At 40.0% G+C, this 23,454-nt stretch overlaps 1 protein-coding gene and 1 long non-coding RNA gene across 5 annotated transcripts; one reads left to right on the forward strand and one right to left on the reverse strand.

Annotated features, from left to right (window-relative positions):
- Window positions 1–8: 8 nt before the first annotated feature.
- On the forward strand, window positions 9–12,546 carry LOC135421821 (uncharacterized). The gene is made up of 2 exons (XR_010434217.1): window positions 9–1,561; window positions 4,800–12,546. It is a non-coding gene; the product is annotated as an uncharacterized LOC135421821 (long non-coding RNA).
- Window positions 7,938–21,613, reverse strand: LOC135421818 (dipeptidase 2-like). 4 transcript variants are annotated; one of them, XM_064670564.1, is made up of 10 exons: window positions 18,339–21,613; window positions 17,255–17,381; window positions 16,645–16,748; window positions 16,170–16,311; window positions 15,250–15,319; window positions 14,568–14,744; window positions 13,961–14,048; window positions 13,312–13,387; window positions 11,502–11,637; window positions 7,938–10,239 (listed from the first exon to the last, which is right to left on the reverse strand). In XM_064670564.1, the coding sequence occupies exons 2-10, from the start codon at window positions 17,266–17,268 to the stop codon at window positions 10,054–10,056; spliced, it is 993 nt and encodes a 330-aa protein (XP_064526634.1). In that variant the 5' UTR covers window positions 17,269–17,381; window positions 18,339–21,613; the 3' UTR covers window positions 7,938–10,053. The 4 variants fall into 4 exon arrangements, with proteins under 4 accessions (XP_064526634.1, XP_064526632.1, XP_064526633.1 ...); XM_064670562.1 differs by having other exon boundaries at window positions 16,645–16,774; window positions 18,177–21,613; XM_064670563.1 differs by lacking the exon at window positions 18,339–21,613 and having other exon boundaries at window positions 17,255–18,306.
- Between the last annotated feature and the right edge of the window lie 1,841 nt (window positions 21,614–23,454).

Genomic DNA, 23,454 nt, shown 5'->3' on the forward strand with positions numbered 1-23,454 from the left:
GGGGCGGTGCGGCTTCTACCGCCCCCGGGAGCGCCGGGCGAGCGCCGGGCGCGGGGGTCGCTCCGCCGGGCGGGCGCGCTCAGCAGCGGGGGTGCAGAGGAGGGGCCGGAGGCGGCGAGGCAGTGCGGGGAAGGGGGAGCCTTCGTCCCGCAGTCATCGTGACAGGACCCGGAGCCAGGGGCGGCGGGAGCGGGGCGGGGCGGGTGCCCGCCGCCCTCCCTCACGGGCGCTGCCCGGCCACCCCGGGGAGGAAATTTCCCTCTGCCGTGTCCCGGGTTCCCTCCCCCGCCGCCGCCATTTGCTGGGCAGGAGCGATGCGGGGAGGGGAGCGGTAGCGAGGCTGGGGCCGGCAGCGAGCGCTCCTTGCCTGGGGCCGGGTGGTCCTGAAACCGCCAGAGGGGCGGGGTGCTGGGGGGCAAACATCACCAACCGAGCCGCGGGAAAGGGGAGCCAAGCGCGCCAATTATGGATGTCACGGCTCCCAGCAGGCGGTTACAGCCCCCTCCGGGGCTGATGAAGCGGGCGCTGGCACCCCGAGAGTGGCGCTCAGTCCATGCAGGTGCCGGTAGCGGCAGCTGGACCCGCTTTCTGTGCTTGCAGTGGCAGCACACAGTGATTCCCCTTGTGCCTGCCCTCGGCTGTGGCTGCATGAAACCCTCAGCAGGGACGTGGCAAGCGGAGCAAGCCCACGGGAAACGTGGCAGCGCCAAAGGCGTGGGGGCAGCGGGAGTAAGAGTGCTGCCCCGGGGAGATTTGCATGCAGGCTGGAGCCGAGGGTGTTTGTAGCTGTATGCAAAGCACACAGTTGCTAAGACAGCAGACGGCCAGGGCCTCGCTGCAGAGGCAGGGGCCGGGGTGCACCATTGTTCTGTCCCACTCAAGGGAGGCAGTGGGGTGACACCCCCTCCCTGACGCCTCGGTGGCGGCAGGGTTCCTCAAGCCTGGGGCACGCCAGACTCGCAGCCTCCTGTCCCCGAGAAAGCAAAATTCGATTTTGCCTTCCCATTTGAAAAAGCTGGCGCCAGCAATGGGTATCTTGGCTCCTCATTTCGTGTATGGTAGCCTTCACATGGAGTTTAAACGTGAATTAATAGTTGATAATGCTATTTATTGCCTGTGTTTGAAAGATGGCCTTGACAGTAAAAAGATCCCTTTCTAATGTGTTGTGTAATCATCAGAAAAAAGCTCTAGGAAAACAGTTTGTGCATTTTACTATGGGCTGTCAACTGAAACTAGTTCTGTAGAATTTTTTTTTTACTAAAATACTCACTGATCAAGAAATCTTTGTACAGCAACAAGTTAATCGAGTAGTAATATAAGTTTTGTCTTCAGATCACACAGGAGTCTATGGAAGGATACAAAGCTTAGCGTGGAGGAAGAGTCTAGGACTAAACATTTCCTGTGCTCAGAACCACCTTATTCTCAGCTTTCTGAATTTGTCCTGCCTTTTTGACAAAGCAACCCCCAGGTCACTGGGAGAAAGAGAAATTTGTAATGAGCAGAAGAGAAACAAACATGAGGGAGAATGCTTTGTTCAGGAGAACTGTCTACTTTTAATTAGGTGAGTTTTGAAATAAACATGAAGGATCCATGCTGTGGAATGACTACTGCCAAGGGGGTACAAGTCTCTCAGTTCACTTAACACCAAGTTGCTGGTAGACCACCTCTGGAGAAAGTCAGAGCAATTACACCTCTTAGTATTGATCAGACAGATGGAAAGACTTCTGTAAGACTCCTATGCTTTCATATAACCTACATTTTGCTTTTGTCTCTTTGCTCTGTTAGGGGAAACAAAAACGATCTTCATGTGGCCATATGTATCTATAACAGTGTCATTGGTTTTGGAGGAGATTGAAAAAAAAAACAACAGAATTTCCTCTATTCAAAATTCATGGATTTTGGCCTAGGGTGAGATTTTTTTTCCCCTCAGTAACCCTAAAATGAGCACGTTTTTAAATGCAGTCCCACTGTAAAGTTTTACTTGCCATTTCTGTGGGCAAGTTTGACCAATTTTAATAATCTAGAAAGCATTTCTGGTAATTTTAGAAGCATTAGTTCTGACAGATGAGAAGCATCCTAATGCACCACTTAGTCCACTGTCCTATCTGCAGCAATATTTTTTCCCTTAGAGGAATGTAGAACAATGGGCCAAAAAATAGCATTTTCTGTTTTACCCTCTTTGGTTTAATTACATTTCATTAGTGTTTATGAAAAGTATGACCTAATAAGCTAAAGCCCAGCAAGAAAACAGGAAAATACGTAATTGGTAGGGAATAAATAATTTTATATAGAAAAAATGATAACTCCCCATTAAGCCAGTTAGTTCATGTTCAGTCGTCTTCTTTCCTGTTTTCCACTTTATAAAGCTTTTGAGTGGAAGTCTCTGGTCTAAGTAAGCTGCCCTAGATAAGAAATATGTCCCCAAAGTTAATGTTTTTAGAGTCATCAGGAAGAGAATTAGACTGGGCACTTCCTTCTCATCTTGCTTTTCAAAGCAGATGTGGCAAGGAGCTACTTTTCTTTAGGACCTTTCAGCTGGAAGCTTATACCTACTTAAAGCAGTTCACAAATGCCCAGTGGCTTATTAATTAAGAACCGAACTGTGTCTTTGATTATATGATTTGTAGTTAATAACAATTTAAAAACAGTTCCTTCTTCCCTTCTTTCTGAATTTCATGAGGAAATGCCTAATTTTAAATAGTTTATTTTGTCTAACTAGGAAAATCGAGGCCAAGAAAAAAATTATCACCCTTAGAATTAAATATGTCATGAAATTACAATTCAGTTTTGTTTTTTTTTTAATTCATCTGTAAAATTATGTTGCCCCTAACATTGTTTGGGGCATAATACCTCAGAAGTTCAAATTAATTTTCTGTAAATGAAGCTTTGAAATACCTCATTGATGGAGTAATCTGCCCATTTATTGCTATCATTGCTGACTGTAATATTTATGTCCCCAGGCAGAATAAGTGGCCTCCTCAGAGGTATATACAGAGGATGCACTGCCCTAGAAGCCTGAAGGATAATCCATAACTGTTTATCCAAAATACATAAAACTTCTTGAGTGGAATACCTTTATTTTGGTATTTTAGATCGTAATCATATTGCATCTCTGTTAATACAGACCAGTATAATGCTCCTCTCCTCTTTGTCAACAGGACGATCTATGAAACTGTGCTTTGAAACCATGGGAAATTCTAAACCATATAAGATGAAATGTCGTGAATCATCCAGTTAGTAGCATGGTACTGGCCCAGAAATGAAATACACTCTGTTAGAACAGAAATAAGGTTGCTGGCTAGAGGAAAGGTTGGCAGATTTATAGACAGCATAGATCTAGCATAGTAAAAAGATCTCTGGGAAACTGAAAGCCTGCTCAGTTAGCTCCCATACAGTTAAGCACAACACCCTGATACCTGGAAGTATTAAACACTTGCAAGATTTGAAGCCAACTTTTTTTTACCAAGCATAGAGATATTTAAAAACTATGTAAAGAGAAAGGCTGGGATACACACAGCAGGGAATCTCTAACTGCTATTTATTGTTTTGAAAGATTTTTCCCACTGGAGTGGAACCTGGATGACAAGTAGCCAAGAGCTGACATCAGAAAAAAATAACAAAACAAAATTTGTCACTGCCAAGGTACAGCTTCCCTGGACATGAGGCTTGACAGGAATTCTGCAAGTTCATGACCAGCATTTCACCACAGTGAACTTCAATTTTCAGCACATTCCTGCTTCTCCACATACAAGGATCACACCAGCTTGTGGACAAAGCAGGCCAGAAATTTGCAACCTGTCTGCAAAGGTTGTGACTAACAAAGACCAGGATCTAGTTCACCCATGACAAAGATAGGCAGTGGCTGGAAGAGGTCCTTTGGAGAGGACCACAACATGTACATGTACATGTGAAGAATGGGGGATGGTAGTCAATGCTTGTAGGAGACACAATGTGAAATCCTCCATATGCCATCTCCAGGAGAAAAGTAAAGCAAGGAAAAGCCACATTATAGTAATACAGGAGCTCTTATGCTAAAGGCAACTGAAAATTTTGCTGTTCTGCTAGAAAACATCACAGTTTAAACATTAAAAGACCACAAGAGGACACTATGGTGCCACTTATCTTCAACATTTATTTACTTTAAGGAACTTCTGCTTGACTTGTAAAATTGCTTATAACTGTATTTGATACACGGAATAGCCATTTATAAAAAGATACCTTAATTTCATCTTTAGAAACTGAAAAGTTGCTTAGTCTTTTAGATATCTTTTTTTCCTACTCAACAAGGTTCTGTAAATTCAAATAAGAACTGTATCAAAGTTTTCTACAACAAACTTTTTAAACACTGCAGTAATTTTTTGTGTAGAATTCAGATGCTGGGAAAAATACTACTCAGTGTTTTATTGTCGTTTTTTCTTTTATCTTTTTTTAAAGGGTCAATTTTCAGATCAGTTACATTTTTAGCATGGATTGGTTTGTCATGGTGTATTTAATTTTTAATAAAGGGCTCAGAGAAAAAAACTGAGCGCAGGCCTAGACGAGATTCTTTAGATATTGAGTTTAACTACAGGACACTCAGGGAAATTAATCCAAATGGATTTTTCAAACTGTATTAAGCTTTTTTTTTCAAATGTTTGTATTCCAGACTAAAGGGACCTTCTTTTGAATTGCCTGACAAAACCTGTATTAGCTTCAGTTTTAATCTCAGATATTTTGATCTTTATTTTGTTTCTCAGCAACAACCCTCAGAGGACATTGAATTTTTGCTTCCTGAGCTCTGTACTTTCCTTTCATTGCAGAGTTGGAGAAAGAAGTGCTTTATGAAAACATATAGACCAGGTGCTGAAAATGGGCTTCAGAGGAAAATACCAGATATAGAGAGGAAAGAATCATCCTAATGGAGTTTACAAAACCATTTGGGGAGAAGCAACAGAAACAGAGCAAAATTAAGTGCCCTCTCACCTGAGTTATAATTGTTGAGGCCAGAGCCTTGATTAGAACCTGCAACATTCCTCTGATGTAAGCTAAATGCGGATCTTTGTTTACTTTGCTTTTGCTTCCCCTCCACTATTTGTTGACCCATGAGAGAAGCAACTGACCAAGTAAAAGAGGGGTTGGTTGTTGCTTTTGCTCTGAAAAAAAAAACCAAACAAAAACTTCACAGGTTGTAGGAATTTCTCAAAAAGTGCAAAAAAAAAGTGCAGACACTGTGGAAAGAATTGACACCATTGCAATGAGTGCCAGGAAGCAGAACAGGCTACAAGCAGCTCATCTGGTAATACTGAACTAAGCGACTGAGAGGTTCTGTCTCAGTCGCTGAAGATCCTGGACATTTGTGAAGTACAGAAATGGAACGAAAATGCTTCCCATTACCACAAATTTTGGTTTTCCTCTATTTCCTTCCCATTTCCTAATGAAGTTATAAATAAACATGAAGATTAGTAAAAATCTCTGGTTTCAGAACATAAAAAAAGTAAAATTATAGGAGAACCAAAACAACCATTCCCATCTCAAGTTCTTCTACATAGGTGTAAAGTTTGTAGGTATGGTAGCAAGACAAAAATCAAGACCAGATTAAAAAAAAAAAAAAGAGAAACAATTCTTGAAACACTGAATCAAGCTTTCCAGAACAGTTCAAGAAGGGTTATTCAGCATCACAGTCTGTTCTGAAAATAGTTCAGCAGATCCACTAACATATTGCTCTGGGTCTGCAAATTCAATCCAACAAATCTTGAGTAACTGAAAGTCACTGTTAGTGGGAAGACTCTTTGGGTTATTTAATTTTTTTTTTGTTGTAGTTTAGACTTGTTACATTTTCAGAATTTGAAACAATTTGATCATTTCCATATATATAAATCCAGAGAAGAACAAACAGAGCTGCTGCTTTCAATAGCAAATGGAAGAAATCCAAGTTGTTGCAGTCTCACTTTGCTTTTTCCCTCCTCCCCTCCCCTAACACTGAGCACAGTTAACCCAATCACTGACACGGTCAGCAGGAAACTCATCCCTTGACAGAGTAAAACAGTTTGCAGCTAGACCAGTTCCCTGAACCAGCATACTATATAGTTACACAAACACCAGTGCTGTCTCAGGGGACAGGGAGACAACATGCAGCCAAGAAACAGAGCAGGAGTGCAGCAGAGCAGCCAGAGCTGGCATAAACTGCTGTGGCACTGCAGAGGGGAGAAGGATGTAATGATACCTGGCTTTTCAAAGTTGGTTCTGTGGAGCAGATGCCTACTGAACCTCATGTGTGATATCAAGCAAAATTAATAAACTTATATTTTTATAAGTGGTTAGACCTAATGCACAATGTTCGCTGAACTTGAAACATAAAAATATGCTGACATGTTGTTTGAGCAGCTAAATGGTATGCGAGAAGGAATGTTGATGGTAAGCAGTGGCACCATTGGGTAGTCTATATCCAATGTAAAACATGCAGGAGTCCTTCCATGGCCCAAACAAGTCACCTGCTGGGTAGAAGTTGGACATAGGAATTGAAGTACTCAGATCTTACATAACAGGTTTGCTGTATATGTTATACCATGAATAGACTTTGAAGGCTTGGTTTCTAGCATCACCACTTGCCCAGATGAGACAACTAGGAACTGAAATAATTTATTTCTCTGGATGCTACAGTCCATTAGTCTGAAAAAGGATAGTACTGAGTCCTGATGTCAACCTTTTAGAATCAAATCAAGAGTCTGCATCAACATTATGCCTGTAATTTTTGGCTGTTCATATCACACATGTAAAAGCATGAGCCTTTGATTGATTAAGATGCCTTGAATTTTGGGTCTTATTTAGAAATTCAGCCTAAGGTACCTGATAGTACATAGATTTTAAGATTTACAGAAATAGCCGTAAATATTTTCAGAATTCGTGTTAGCACAACTTGTTATTTAGAAGAGGTAAATCATTACTTGCATTGTTTCTTTTGGCAGCCAACAAAGCCTATGACAAAGTTTGTATCTCAGTTATATCTGGTACTTCACTGATACCACCAGCCATAATAGAATCTGCCAGCTGAGCCAGCATGCGTTGGAATTCCCAATGCAAATGGCTGTTATTAATTGGTGCAGGGCAAAGGCATTCCATTGCAGGATGAATCATCCTCCCCTTTGGGAGGCAGAAAGCAGATTGCAATTGTTTAATGCTTTACCTGTCACAAATGCACTGTTCTGACTACTACTACTACAGGTTGCTGTCAGTAGGACTGGAGACACTACGCTCAGAGTGAAGGGTAACTGTAGTTTTTCTGAGAGCAGCCACAGCCGCGTCTTACGTGATTTTACTTTTGAAATTAAATTCTAATGAGATGCCTTTCTACCATGTTTCAAGCTGCGTGGTTTTGACTGTTTAAGAAAAATAAACCAGCTGCATCTATTAGATAAGCTAGATAATGTGCATAATCAGTGCACAAGATCCCAGTTCTTGATGATTTTGCCCTCTGATATTGTTTCACACAAGCAGCTAATTTGAAGCATTCTGAATTAACATTGTAATTAGTAATGGAAAAGAGACTTCTACATCATCACACGTGTGAGAAATGCTGTGAGGCAGAGGGTATTCTAAACTTGGTGCAGACAACCTGGCTAGTTCCCCGTAAGCCTTGTTTTCCGTGGCTTGACCATGGGAATTGCTGCAGGTAACACACCATGAACTCACTGCAGTGACTGAGTCAGCCATGTTCCCTTTCCATAGGCACTTGCTTGGACAGGTTCAGCAGTATCTCAGTTTAGATGAGACTGACTGCCTACATCCAGGATGCTCTAGGTTTAAACCTCCCTGACTTTCTCCTGCCTTCCAGGGAGGGGGCTACCTTCCCTCTGAAGAGTCCTGGCCTTCTTTCTGCAGCAGAGTTGCATGGTTCTTTTAGGGCTTCATGGACTTCTGAACATCTACATTGTTTGTGATATTACACCAGTATCCATACACAATTTTAAACAATATTTTATTTAAGTTTCCTGTCTGTTTTGCCACAAGGTTACCAATTACTCATAGCACAAAGCAGTCAAACAAGTAAGTGCAATACATTATAGATAAGACAAGTCATATTATCTGTATCTTTAAGAAAAGCAATATATATTTTTAATCTATGCTGTAGCATGAAGAAAAAAAGAGTAAAAATTAGCAGGCAGTAAAGTGACAATATAGTATAAAGAAAACAGCTGGAAGGAATAAGGAAGCATCTTACATTTCAAGTATTGAATGAAGCAACTATCAGAGTACTAGTTCTATGAAAAGGGATCATGGATGGCAGTTTTCCAATCGCTTATGAACCTATTAGAAGAAATGCTCATGGGAAGTAAACATTCCCTATTTAATTCATCATTTACCAGTAAAACAAGTTCTGATGCCAGTCAAGCAGTATCAGGAAGGCCAGACTTCTGAGTCAGTGCAGTAATTCCCCTTTCTAGATGCATAAGAAGGATCAGCATTTATTGAGAAACTGTTCTTAAAAACTTGGCTTCTATGCAACTAGATTGTTCAACACAATTTGTAAAGAATTTGGTAAGTGACAGGAGTATATTCAAAATATACTTATCAAGGAGACCATCCTAACAAAAGAATTAATGAAGCTTCATTTTGAATCATGAAAGAACAGGGTTCTTCCTACTTTTACATGGAATGCAGAAATGGATGGTAGGAACCGTCTCAAGTGACTCTAGAAAACAACTGACTTGCTGGTTTTCCATTCTGCTCATGCTTAGCCTTCTCTTTCTCTTTCCTTAGCCTTTCTCTTCCCTTTCTCTTTCTAACACAAAGTTAGATACTTTGTGTGTTTACAAATACTGCCCTTAGATCAGCAGGACTTTTATTCTATACTATTCTATTAAATTCTGTAGATTTCATATCAGTAAATAAAAGGAAAAAATCACAATTAACAGCAAGCATTATGAGAAGGCACTTACCAGCAAGCAGTGGGAACTGGCCCTACAAAGAGGTTGTGCTGCCATCCTATAATTTCATCACAAATTTCAGTATATTTGATTGAAATGTCAGTTTTTAGCCTACCAAGAATAGGCCTATCTCAATATCTGCTCTTCTCTATAACAGTAGCTTCTAACCTCACATACCTTGTGTATTTGAAAATGTGTTCCAAAGGCCAAAACAGCAGAAGATTTATAATAAAAAGGCCTCTTCCTAATCTCATGTCTAGGAATCCACTGGCAATGGTCTGATTTTAGCCAGCTAGAATAAAAATGAAATAATAAAACCTGTTACTGATAAGGATAATTGTTTAAATGAGAAAAAGACTTCTGCAACCCTCTGACTAGCTGGAATTCCTTCTTTGTCCTGGGTTGTCCTTGTTATCATCTTCATGAACATGCAGCAAACAGCAGTCCCCAAATTATAGAAAACTATCTACAACATTGCCTGTTCACCTGTACTTGAATACAGGAGATCTACTCCCACCCTTCAGTAACTCTCCAGTTGCCCACTGTCCTGGTCAGGGTTCAAAAATAAGAGTTTAGTACTGCAGGATAGATCTCTAAAACTAGTGGTAGGCATGAAACCCAAATCAAAATAGCCTTGTCTTCCATCTTGTCATCTTAAAAAACAAAACAAAACCCCAAGCAAACAAAAAAAAAATCTCTCTTCTCCATATAGGGTGGTCTCCTCTGAGTAAGTTATCACCTATTGAAGAAAGTTGTATAATTTAAGAAGAAGTAATATCTGAAAATATCTTGGCATATCTGTCTTAATCATAATCTCTACTTCCTGTGTGGAACTGCTGATTCTGTACTCCAGTATTTATACCAAGTGCCACAACACGGGTGACAAAACTATATGTTGTGTATTACAGAATTCATTAGATCTGGGTACATTCTATTAACAATGTTGGTCCTGGTCTAGCCAAGAGGATACAGAATTTATAACTTCAAATTCTAAATGCTTTTGGTACATCTTTTCAAGTTTACAGGTGAATTTGTAGAAATTATATTGAAAATTTAGTATAAAGCTATACTTATGCATTAACAAAATGCAAAAAGATAACTAGTTGCATTGCAAATTACTCCATAAATCTCTCTCTAGACTCCATAGATGTTATGATTCATAATACAGCACTAAACATGATACAAGTGTCAGACTAAAGGGTTGTACCAGAGAAGGAAATGCAAAGGACCTGGCTGGCTCAAGCCGAGGATTACGTAGGTCGAGGCGACAGGAATTTTGTACTTCTTGTAGAGTTTCACTTTCACCTATGTCCATTACTCCACTGATGTTCTGCACCTACAAAAATTCAAAAGGTTGCCCCTGAAAGCCAGACTGACGCAACACCAAAAGCTTTATGCAGCTAGCAAATTCAATGCTATTTCAAGTTACCCAACTCAAACTGTATTGCCAAACCACTTCTGAATGTGAGGAAATCAACATCATTATCCTGTTGTTTGCATTCCTATCAAACACTTCCCAAAATTCAGTACAGATACATTACAGGCAAGAGTTACAGGTCTGGCTGCTCTGTCTTGGCTCCCTCCCTCCACATATGGATGCATTAGCCAGTAAACCTTAAGCAAACAAAACCATGATCTTTCTTCCCTGAACTCTCAAGACAGGGTTTCAACATTTCTAATTTAGAAGGAAAAATAAAATTATTAAATCTCACAGATTGGAAAGGTGTGATGAATTTGAGCCTCTTCATAATGTCAGTCTGCCACCTGATGAACTTGTCATTATGTAGATATTTTGGCAGATTAACTAGAATAGTACAAATTTCCCTGATTTTTGTTCATCTAACATAGCTAGAAGGACAAGTGGAAGAAAGGCCACTGTGAAATATATGCTGTCTATAAGGCTTTGTGTATAATATCTACTTACTTATCACTGTAAATAAAAACAGCAGGAGGAAGCAGTCTGGAAATTTCAACAGAGGCATGTGAAAAAGTTACCACTGAGGGAGTCCTTACTCTTATATGGTCTCCTTCCTCATCCTTTTGGATTTGTTTCTACCATTTACGTTCAAAGCTCATTGTTATCTAGTTGTTGTGTTTATGGCCTGTTAGTGATCTGGTCGTGGCATGAGCCTTTTGGATAGCAGCCCAATCCCATGACAAGAATTAAATTGATTTGCAGGAGTCAACATTCCTTACTGCACCAGCGAACACAGCCAGACTGTGATGCTGGTACATCCGCAGTTTCTCCAAACCATGAAATGATTCTATTTAGAAGTCACTGATGTGGACTTATCAGATTACTGCAAAGAGAGAAACTTCCAAAGAGCTTTGTCTGCTCTCTCTCACTTTCCTTTATTCTGCTAATGCTCTCTTGCCATCTTGGTTTCTTTCCCGGCATTTGGAATTACTGAATTAGGTGCTTACATTCCCTCATATCTCTCTCACTCACTCACTCAACAACAACAACCAAAAAAAAAAAAAAACAAAAAACCAAAAAACACAAAGAAAAAACCCACCCAAAAAATAAACAACAGGGCACCAACTGTTCCTCTCTCCCTCTTAGTAAGAATCAAGATTCAGTTTGGGTTTTAATCTTACATTTTCCACTTCCCTGAAGACACGGAGGAAGTTTTCCCTTAACACTCCTTTCAGTTCTGTTTCATTCCATCCTCTTCTAAGAAGTTCCTCAATCAAAGAAGGGTATTTAGAGACATCTTCCAATCCCTCAGGGAAACTGTTGGCAAAAGTCACACAAGAACATTCAACATGCATCACTGAAAAAATTTAGAAAAAGATTTTTAATTAGTCTTTTGCACATATTGACTTTTGGATTGAGCTCACTTTGGACCCAATTCTTCCTTTCAGAATTCAACTGACAAACAGAAGCAGGACTGGGACACAACAAAAGGTTTTTTCTGCACATAGGATTCCATAAACAGAACACAACTTGTATTCTGGAATGAAGATGCATAGGCATAATATATAAGCATGTATATGATGTATAGGCAAAACAACAGCATGGAAAGATATTAAAACAGAACAAAAGGAAAAAAAGAACGCAACAGAAACTCATGTGTGCATTAATCCACTCTTTATATTTGGCCTTTAGAGTAAGAGGAAACAGCTGCATCACAGATGGAGTTGGCACAATGCACCTGTGTAACAGAACAAAAGGAAACTTGCAAACACATGATGAGCAGAGGAGTTGCAGGCAATTTTGTAGACTTTGTTGGTTGCAAAGTAGTTTTTCCAAAGGGAATATAATTAGAATAATAATATTGGTTTGAATTCAGCCATTTAGGAAGTGAGAAGCAACCTATTTAGAGCCTTCTACTGAAGAAATTACAATAAGCGAAGTTGATCTATGTCTTGTGCTAATTCTTGTCAGAATAAAAAGAAATAGAAGTAAGAAGCTGCAAAACCTGCATTAAACAGCTGTTTAAAATTCTATTTTCATGAGACTGTGACATTGTTTTGAGATAACTAATATTTTTGTTATTTTTCTGTTCTGTGGATGTGTGGTGATAAGTATATCTCAAGAAATCTGTACTACCAGGAGTTAGGACCTTAACCACTCCACCACCAATTTGACTGATGATCTTTGAAAAAATGCATGCAATAAAATGTGTCCTTTTGTTGCAAACTGTGTTTTTATTTTGAACGTTACAGCTTCAGACCTATGGCTAGCTATCATGGGAGCAGACACACTGGATCTGTGATCATACTTTTCAGATGTGAGCATGACTCTGACTTTCACTCCCAAGCATATCTGACCCCAGGAGAAGAAAAAAAAAAAAAAAGATGATGAGTAAACCGAAAGATAAAAAGCAAAAAAAAAAAAAAATTAGGGTTACATCAGCAAATGCCGCCTAATCTGTATTTATTTCCCGTACTGTACCAACACTAGCCCAAGAGTGAGGAGAGGTTATGTAGGCTGTTCACCATTCTCTGCTTGCCTGAAATACTTCCCAAGCCCCAAAAGCAGGAGTGGTTTCACAGCACCAAAACACTTTGGGCTTTCCCCAAGGATAGTGGAGGAAAGAGTTTTGCAGCATCTCTCTAGGCTGACCATTTACCATCTAAAGGCTGAGGCAGCTTTTCTGTCATTTATCTTTGGCTTTTGGAGAAAAACAACCTCTATCACTGATTTTTTATGCACAAAACACTGTCTAGAACACAGGATTGCAGAGTTCACAGGGCACTAGGATCCATTTCCACATTTGTAGCACTGCTTCATACAGTTCTATAAAGGAATCATTGTGCTCCTCTTTCATAAAACTTGGTTTAGCACTCATCACAAGAGAACTTGATACCATTCTTTTAGTCTGCCTTCTTTTTTTTCCCTTAAATGAACAAAAACCTTCATAATTTAAGGAGGAAGTGTCAATGTAGGTATAATTTTACTAACCGTGCCACTCCATCATAGTCACCACCAATTCCTATCGATTCTGAACCTGCAATTTTCTTTACATGGTCAAAATGATCTGAAAGAAAATACCCAAGAAAACAACATCTTAGCATCCAGTAAAAGACAAATATTACAGTTCACACATATTGGAACAAGGCTGTTCACTTTGATTGTGGATTCTCAATCAAATCCTTTTTTAAAAAAGTCAAAAGATATCCCATCAGACAGCAATCTTCAAAATAACAGCTACACTGATGAAATGCAAATGAGGAAAGACACATGATCATCACAGCATATTTGTTCCCAACAAGTAGCCCAATTATACTATCAGAATTTTCATTATTCATTACATACTTATGTTTTCTACTCTTAATTACATAGGCTTAAGGTGTTTTCCAGAAAGTAACAATTACTTTGGGATTAATGGTTCTCGGCTCTGTTTGTAAGCGTCATGTCCTCCAGCTACACTCACCTTTACCTCTTGTTATTGTTTAATGAATATTAGCACCAAAAATACCTAGAGTTTGGCTAAGGTGTGGAAGGAATAAACAAGCATTTTTTTATAACTTCAAAAACTATGCATACACCAGGAAATTCATAGAATTTGTATGAATTCATTGAACCGACAAAAACTACATTGACATCAAACCTGCAAGGGTAGAAATATTAACAACTTTTCTGCCACAGGCCAGTACATCTGCATTGAAAGTCACCATGATAATTCCCTTTTTCTTTTTCTGAAAGATAGGAAGAGACAAGTGATGAGTGAACACTCATGTGCCCTGCAAACCTCATGAGCTTCTTATATAGAACCTTCTATGTCCATCTGTCAGTGAGCACAGCAACACTCTGTAAGTCAAAGCTCAGATGGCAACACGAGGCTTTGCCTCGCTGCCCCCTTCCCTTGGGTTCATTATACTCTCATGTAGACTGAATCAGCAGAAGTGCACTGCCTACATCAAACAACCAGAATTTCAAAGTATTTGCAAACACTTCATTTTTGTAGTCAAATACTAAAGACAACCCAAAAAAAATCTCTCAGAAGCAAATATGTAACCTGCTGCACAGGAATCTGCTTCTAAATCAAATTCAGAGATGAGAAGGTTAAAAGTAAACACCATGACTTGAATGCACAGGTTTGCCTCAGCTAGCCAAACATTGCCATTAAACCCAAACCCAAAACCCCCAAGAAGCAAGACCAACAACTAGCTTCCCTCAAAAAATGACAAAACAAAACCAAGAACGATATTGCTCACCAGTTGCTGGAGGATATCATCAGGGACATTTCTTGAGTGATTACAAATAGAAAATGCTGATGAATGGCTGAAAATTACTGGTGCTTTTGAGATACTCAGTGCAGCTTTTGCTGTGGAATATGAAGTATGAGATAAATCTATCAGCATACCCAGGCGATTCATCTCCTTTACCACTTCCTAAAACAGATATACAGAAAACAGTGTCAGTATTAACTTTCCTTAAAGGAAACTGTTTAGCTGATATCTGTAAAGAGATAGACTAATTCTGCAGCTGTCAGCTAGTCGTAAGCATGCTATGCCAGTATCGGTTTCTCCATACCTATTACTTTAATAGTAATTTATTCACTCACAAATAGCTAACACACCATCACATGCTCAAAACTTAGAAAACTTAGCCAATCTAAAATAAGTAATTTGAACTGTTATTCACATCTCACTGATTCCACATATGAATTCATACATCTGATCTGAATTAAAACATTTTTTCTAAATAAATCTAATGCTTCTTTTACCCTAAAGAACATCACAGGGAATTTGGTTTGACTGAGCCCCAGTCATCTCCTAACTATCAAGAACTTCCAGTAATTAATTTTTAATGACAAGTTGCTTTTGAAAAGATAAGGCCAGAAGTTGTTAGTTGCATGACAGATTGCCCAGATTAGCATTTGAAAGAGAGTCTTACTTGGCCAAATGGAGTCAGACCAATAACATTAGGATAAAAGTTGTGTATTCCTTTAGATGATGATTCAGACCTTAAAAAGGGGAGTGAGGGAGGAGAAACATCATATTATTATGGAGACTACAGTGTCAGCAACTGAAATCTCTTACCCTACACACAATAAAAATGTTTACCATATCATATAGCCAAATGTGGGGATAATGAGCTACGTAATAAGTATCTTGTTTGGGCAGTGCTTTTTTTGTTCATAACTGTTTTCAAGTTCATGAACGTTGATGTTTGTGAAGCAATGCAGGACAAGCAGAGAGGTAATTGTCAGAAATTTTCTGATTAAACAATCTTCCATGAGAGAACAAAGAGACACTGCAATGTTAGTTACCTGTCTGCCCTCTGTATGCAATTTCCCTGTCTCTCAGTAAGTGCAAGAAAGTATTTTGTCAATCCAGCAAAGAGTAGGTGCTAATATTCTGATACAGGAACTAAATACCTATCTCTGTAGCGCCATATGGGACCTGCACTTTTGAGGTGGCCAGAGAGGGCAGTGTTGAAGGCTGCTGACGGCTGAGTTCTTACATAGCATTTACACTCTTTTATCTACATCATATGCATTTTTTGTACTTTTCTTTTTGTCTTTTTTGCCCTATGTAACTTTCCTAATATAGCAAAGGAATAGCAAATTTACCATCTTTATGCTGTTAACAAGTTTAAAAGTGTCCAACTGTCGTCATTACAAGCCCTACATAACAGATGTAGTCTCCCATTTGACACATGGCAAATGATTTATCCCCCAAACCTATCATCCTTGACTTGGTTCAGAGTCTTTCACAGGTTAACTCTGTGTCTGAATCCATATTTCTCCCATCATGGAACTGCCACTCCTTTACATTGGATAGACACACACAAAAAAAAAGCACATTAATTACCAAGGCGTATTGCAGGAATGTGTTAAAGTCATATAACGAACACCCAAGTCATAATACATCCTTAGCGTTGCCAAACTGCTGTCAATGGAGTGGCCACCTTCTATTCCAATCAAACATGCAATCCTTCTACTTTCAGAGATACCTGGAAACAAAAAAGGGAGATAATTCCAAAGTAATATCATGACAGATAAGAAGACAGCACTACTGAGCAGCAATTGTTTTTGGAAATTGCAAGCAACGATACTGACATTTTCACAGAATAGGAGCTTATAGTAGTACATGTTTATCTGGCAAATATTCACATTACTGCAGTGGACCTGGATGGTGCACAGAGTCCATCGCTGCAGCCCAGTGGAAAAGTTGAGGTAAAGTTACTCTTTAAAGCAGGATAACTTGCCTGCTTGCAGGTCTCTGTCTTTTGTATTACCTCCTGCAATCACATTTTCACAAATTCTTTTACAAGAGCGAGCATCACCTTGGGAAGTTGTCACAAGTTCCAGCTCTTCATAGCTGTTACACATCCTCTTGACAACATCAATTTGCTCTAAAGTCAGACGCACAGCATCCTTATTCTGAGCGCTGCAAAGAACATACACTGACCAAAACTGAAAGAGACGTTGACAAGTAAACTAGATAACTTGTGTTTTGACTTGGAAACTTCCATTTGCTAATAGTTCATGGGCACAGACCAAAATAACTTCCTGCAGTTTACAAGGGAGTTGCCACTATAGTTTTTCCCCAAAGGAAGACTTATGATACAAGACAATAGCATCTACTCCAGACGTGACTAAAGCCTCCTGACACACTCAGCTACTCCACAGTACATGCAGGAAAGCAGATGTGAGCTTCCTTTAATTTATATATCACAAAACAAATCCTGTTGTTTTGACTAACGGTACCTGAATTATAAAACACAAACTTTTGAAACACAAATGTTATGAAACAGTGTTGGGGGCTTTTTGGTTTTATTGTATTTTTCTTTTTCAACATAAAGAGCCGAAATCAAGGCCAGGAGTACTTGTGTGATTGGGAAGGAGGCAAATATAAAAATATGATCTCAGACTCACAACCATGGCAGTACATACCTGAGCTCCCACATAACCAGCCTGAAGTTTCACAAGGTTTGTGTGGGTCTTGTTGAGTTCTCTTAAGTTGACTCTACTGATTCTATTTTGGTAAAGTATTCTCAGTTGCAGTACAAAGTCATTGTGGCTAGAATCAAAAACAAATTGGGCTTGTGATAGAAATTAAGATGTTCCCTTTCTAAGCCAAATGTAATTTCTTCCACTTCCCTTAGACCATTAATTGCCAATAATCCTTGCAGCAATAGATGCTTAAAAGTCTCCCTTCTTTTCTGCCTTTTCTACTTCTCACCCCACCCCACCAGTGAGCAGGTTGGGGGTGTACCTTACATTGGGAGGGGACACAGCTGAGAAAGCTGACCCCAGCTGGCCAAAAGGATATGCCAGACCGTATGGGTCATGCTCAGCATATAAAGTTGGGGAGAAGAAGAAGGAAGGCAGGGGACATTCAGAGTGGTAGTGTTTGTCATCCCAAGAAATCATTATGCTTGATGGAGCCTTGCTTCCCAGGGATGGCTGAACACCTTAGTCATGGGAAGTAGTGAGTTAATTCCTTGTTTTGCTTTGCTTGTGTGTGGCTTTTGCTTTCTGTATGAAACTGTCTTAGCTGAACCCACGAGTTTTCTCACTTTTCTGATCCTCTCCCTCAGAGGGGCAAGTGAGCAAGTGGCTCTGTGGGGCTTAGTTGCCAGCTGGGGTTAAAGCATGACACCTGACCAGAAAATCACAAAGGTATTTAGAATAACCCAGTCCTATAGTAAGTACCCTCTGACCCAAAATTCCTTCCCAATACATCATTGCAACAGGAGCTAAGTGCTATATGCTAGTAACAACCTATGTCTCTACTGATCCAGACACACTTCAGCATTTCCTCCTCACTTATCAGGATTCACAAAGAGGGTTTAGTTGAATATGTTTTATATACCCATCGATTAAACGTGCATCTTGCATCAGCTCAATAGCTCTTTCTCTCATTGATTTCTCATAACTTAATGGCACAATATCAAAAAAGAACATCAACAGCCACAACAACTTTGTTGTGTTTCTCTTCATTTCCATTTTCCAGTTTGCTAAAGCAAAGAAATACCACAGTTATTCGCTGATGACAATGAAACAGCAAAATTTCCAGTCTGTGGAGGCTGGAGAGCCGAAATGCCTCTCCTTCTGGTAAGGCTGGTGTGAATTCTACAGTAGGAAAGAAAAAGAAAAGAAATAATAGTAAACAGAAGGGAAGATAACATTGGAAACTGTGAAATCGCCACCTTCTCCCAAAGATTTTAAGATCGTATAACCATTCCTTAAACTCTGCTGCTACCTCCAGCTTACTGCTGAAGAGAACCAACTCCTCAGTCACAGCTGGCAGAGTGAGCCTGACACACCCTGGACTCGGACCTCCCAAAAAGCCAGAAATGAACTGCTTCTAAGTAAGCTGTCTTCTTAAACAGCACATCAGAGTATTTTCAGAGGAAAGCTATTGATATCTAACACTTTCCCAAACCTTATCAAGGACAATATGTGCCAAACTTGAAAGGGTTACTTTATTTCCATGAGGAAATGGGTATGACAACAACTTCAAGAGTAATCAGAGCACCTCCTGCACTTTTTTAAATACAGTACTCAAACACTTGGACAACAGTCATTCAGGTGTCAGTAAAAAAGCATTTTTTCCAAACAGATTAGAAATAACTCCTGTTCTATGTAAAGTAAGTGTGAGATCTGCTAGGAGGTGAAAATACCTTTGCAGATAAAAGATGAGTTCACCCCCACCCCATTCAGAGTTATGGCAGCATTTGCTATAAAGCTGAGAAGCACTTGCCTTCATTCATGGGAGTGACATCCTAATTCAAGGCAAGTACCCTCAGGGAGGACAGAGCTATAATGAAGCAGGATGGCCATATCTGCCATATGAGGATGCAACGATGGGAGTTTGCTCTTGCAAAATAGATAGATTTTAAATGAAAATTTCGCAGTAAAAAAAAGAAAAAAAATCTTTTTCTGCATTCTTCTGTCATTTACCATCTTTGGAACTATGGGCAAGCTGCCTGGCCCCTCCTCTCCTTTCCAGCAGGCAGGCCAGACCTCAGTGCAGAAGGTTCAGTAAACAGCTGCTATTTAAGTGGAGCAAATCTCAGTTAGGAATGGCATTCCTTTCATCTCATTTGAAGTCCTTATTTTCCATCTTATGTTGTATTAAAGTACTTAACAGCCATTACATTAATATTCAAATTTGTTGAATTATTGTGCCAAATCAAATATACAAAGTGCAATAAAATAGAGCTCACTGCTCAAGACAGTAACATATCCTGACGAATGAAGAAGGTTCATCCCCTCCATAGTCCAGTTATGCTGAGATCTTGTTGATAATCCTAGTGTAGCTCTGAATTACCTACTTCAGAACATGGCAGCAGCTTAGTTGCAAGAGCACAGAGAACAATAAGTGACCAGAACCCTAGGTAAAACTTCCTTGCTGACCACAGGCAAAAGCATGGATTCTCCCTATTCCTGAAGTAATAATTAAATATAATTAGTAAAACACAAATATTAAACATACTTTTAGGAGCAGAACACATGCATCATACTATGAAGTATATTTTTGAGGAAATATACTGAAATATATATATATATATATATAAAATATATATACACTTTGAAATTCACCTTGTCATCAGGATAGTCTCTCAAATATTTCTCAGTTTTTGCTTGAAATTCTTTCTGCCATCACCAGCTCTAAATCATCATTCCTGGCATGTCAGGTTTATCTGTTCTCCTGCTTGGAAACCACCTTAGTGCTGTATTACAATTCATAGTTTCCAGCTGGCTATTCCTTCACTGCCTATGCAAAGATGTAATGAAGTGCCACCAACCAATGAGAAAACACGGTGCTGTTAAAGTTATTGCTTCAAACAGTGATAAAAGGAAATAAATACAGTAATGTTTGGAAAGCATTTCAGGATCTCCAGGGAAGAGAAAAGAACAAGCAGGATAGCTTGCCCCAAACTTCCTGGGGAAAAGGAATGCCCTAGAGGTAAGTACAGTATTTCTATACATAGACAAAATGTGTTGCCCACATTTTCCAAATTAAAAGAACACTTTGTTTTCTTCCAGTCATGCCATACAAAGGAAAGACTTTGAGAAACAGTGATTCCTAGAAACACAACCATCCTCAAAATCCTTCCTCAGATAGGAGTTGTAGGAATAGGTGTGCTTTCAGAAGAATTTGTAACACGAAGGTCGAACTCATTTCACTTAGGAAGCCTTTTTTCCTTTTCCCTTCTGCATTTCAGAGAAAGTTGCAGGGAGAGCTGTGAGTGAGATCTCTCTCTCTCTCTGGAATGCCGAAGAGATAAGGTTCCTTTGCAGACATGTACAGGGCCTCCTCGAGCCAGAGGGCGGGGGAGGAAAGAGAGAAGATGAAAAGTGCTGAAAGAGCACTGGAACTTGCCTTTCCCCTGAGGCCCAGTGCTGTCTTGGGGCACTGTGAGGTTTCTGTAAGTTTTTAGTGTCCTTGCCTTGGGAATAAACCTTTTTTGAATCCTTTCCACTGCTTTGGCATTTTGGGGGAAAATACCTGTGTATATTTACTTTACAGGAGTACAGGCTTAGAAGTTTTTCTTCCGTACATATACATCAGAAATATGCATGCATTGTGAGACCCAAAAACTTTAATGGAACATGACTTCTACAACACTGTAAAGATTAGAGACCAGTAAGAAGTTGTTTCTTTTTTGCTTTGTGGCAACCATAGAGATTTCCCTCAAATGTCAAAGCACAAACACAGACTTACCCTTTTACCACAAATGCAGACTTTGTTATCACAGTGAAAAAAAAAAGCCATGTATCTCTAATCTAGAAAATGTTAAATTTGTTTGTGGCAGCTCAGCATGCAAAATGTTAAAAAGAAAAGGTAAAAAAACCGCCCAAGCAACAGAATTCTAACAAGTTAGCACCACAAATGTAAATTAGTTTTTGTAGGCATGTTTTGGTTTCAAATTTCTCAAACCAAAATGCAGGTCAGATCTGCAACCTGAGTCTCCAGAACTCAGCCAAATCCCAACAAAACAACTCCAAAGGGAAAACTAAGATTTTACATCTTATTATCTGCTACTGGCCTTGTATAGGATAACTGCTATTCCAGAAATCCACATAATTTGTCCGTTCAAAATTCTTAATGAGAAAGTAGAAAATTTTGTCACATAATAAGACTGCTCTGACGCTATAAAATCTGCTACACATTGTAGATTTTGGTTCAAATATTTACTGGTTTTCAATCTGTATGAAGTCTATAGCAATTTTCAGGAAGAATTTCAAGCAGGAACTGTACCTACATGTTCTTCAAGTGGTTTGGCTACTAAAAGAAATTAAATATATAATATATATATATTAAATATATATTAAATTTATCTATACATTACCAAATCTCTCTTCTGTCTATATTACAAAAATGCAAACACTACACAAAAATAAGAAGACGGTATATTAGCACTCCTGTTTAAACAACATTTAAAATACAAAACCCGCACAGCTTTTTTCCATGTTGACTGAGCAGAGTTAAAAAGTGGAAGTTAGCATTACATTTATAGCTTTTTGTTTGTTTGTTTATCTAAAGGCTCCTTGGAGCAGTTTACCTTTCTTAGGATAATGCAGCTGAGTCGAAATCCACATTCCGCTGTGTTGGATCCAACAGTTAAAGCTTGGCACCAAGTCTGCCTGGCATCAGAGCAGCAAGGAAGAAACGTCCTCTATGTCTTTAGCTCACGTCACATCACAGGCTTCACACACAACAGGCATTTGGAAATTGCCCCTCTCAGAGAGGCAAGGTCTGTGAACGAGCTTTCAGCTCCACCCACGTGGGAACCCACAAGCCCAGTGCTGTGCTGTGTTCGAAACCAGGCATTTCCTCCCTCTCGTGGCAGCCTGACTGTGCAGTCCCTAGTACATCTGTTCACTAACAGATGAGGTATTTAAAATTACTCTGTTTATATTGTTCAAAAATAGGCCCCTCTTAACACAGAGTAATTAAGGGTGGAAATGATTTCTGGTGGGATGTCATCTAGTTCAGCCACCTGATCCCAGGTAAGATAACTTCAAAATTAGATCAGGTTGCTCAGGCCTTCATCCAGTGGAAGCTTTGATGTCTTCAAGTAAAAAGATTATACAAACTTTCCAGGCCCCTGTTTTAGTGCGTGCTCATTCACATTGACTATACCTAAGCCAATAAATATCTACCTCTTGTTACCTATACCTGCTGTATTTTAATCAGGACTTACAGAGCCATTGTATGATATTTGTAAAGGTCAAAATGTTTACAAGGTACAGGTGACCTTTTAAAAGATATTTATGTCTCTGAACCTACTGGGGATTTCCACTTCCTCTGTGGGAGCTGAAAGTTTGGAAACAAAGAAATCTGTGCAAAACCATGATGCTAAATTTTCAGAAGTAAGGTTTGCTGATCGTAATTATTATTTCACTTCATATTTTGTACAGAAAACCAAAAGGCATTATGCTTTTGTTTATGATTTGATTGCAGAGAAATGACCAAGTCTCATGAGCAAATCTCCCACAGATCTGTTGCGCAAGTCCTGTCTTAACTGGAACTCTATTCATCATCGAGCCTCCAGTTCCCACAGGGCGCGGGCCCGGCCCAGCCCCGAACGCGCGCTTCGCGGCGGCGCGGCCCGGCCCGGCCCCGGGCGCATGCGCGGCGGCCCGGCCTCGGGCGCTGGGGCCCGGCCTCGGGCGCTGGGGCCCGGCCCCGGCGCGGAAAGGACCGAGAGAACGGAGGCTTCGCCTGGAAGGCAGTGCCATCGTGGGAGATGAGAGGGGAGCCCCGAACACACAGAAGAGAAGGACAGCTCTAAACCCGGGCAGCTGGAGCTCAGCTGTAAGGCCATCCATCGAACAGGTCACTCTAAACAAGCCTACGTCCTGAGGACCTCGCTGCAACCGTCCAACCTCACTCGGCCCCGGCAGATGAACCTTAGGATTTAGGGGTGGGCTCAGTTCAGCACACACTGTATCTCACCGATAAAATCCATTGCGCAGGCTCGAAGGCCTTACCCACATTTGCAAAGCCCTGTATCACCAGCGCGCTTGTAATAAACGTGGGTAGAGACCTTTCCCAAATCTTCGTTCGCGAAGACTGGCCATGAATGAATGAATGAAAGTTCCCACAAATTGGAAAACTTAAACAGAAACCCCTACAT

The sequence above is a fragment of the Pseudopipra pipra genome, chromosome 14 (genome assembly GCF_036250125.1).
Source record: "Pseudopipra pipra isolate bDixPip1 chromosome 14, bDixPip1.hap1, whole genome shotgun sequence".
In the NCBI taxonomy this organism is placed as follows: domain Eukaryota; kingdom Metazoa; phylum Chordata; class Aves; order Passeriformes; family Pipridae; genus Pseudopipra; species Pseudopipra pipra.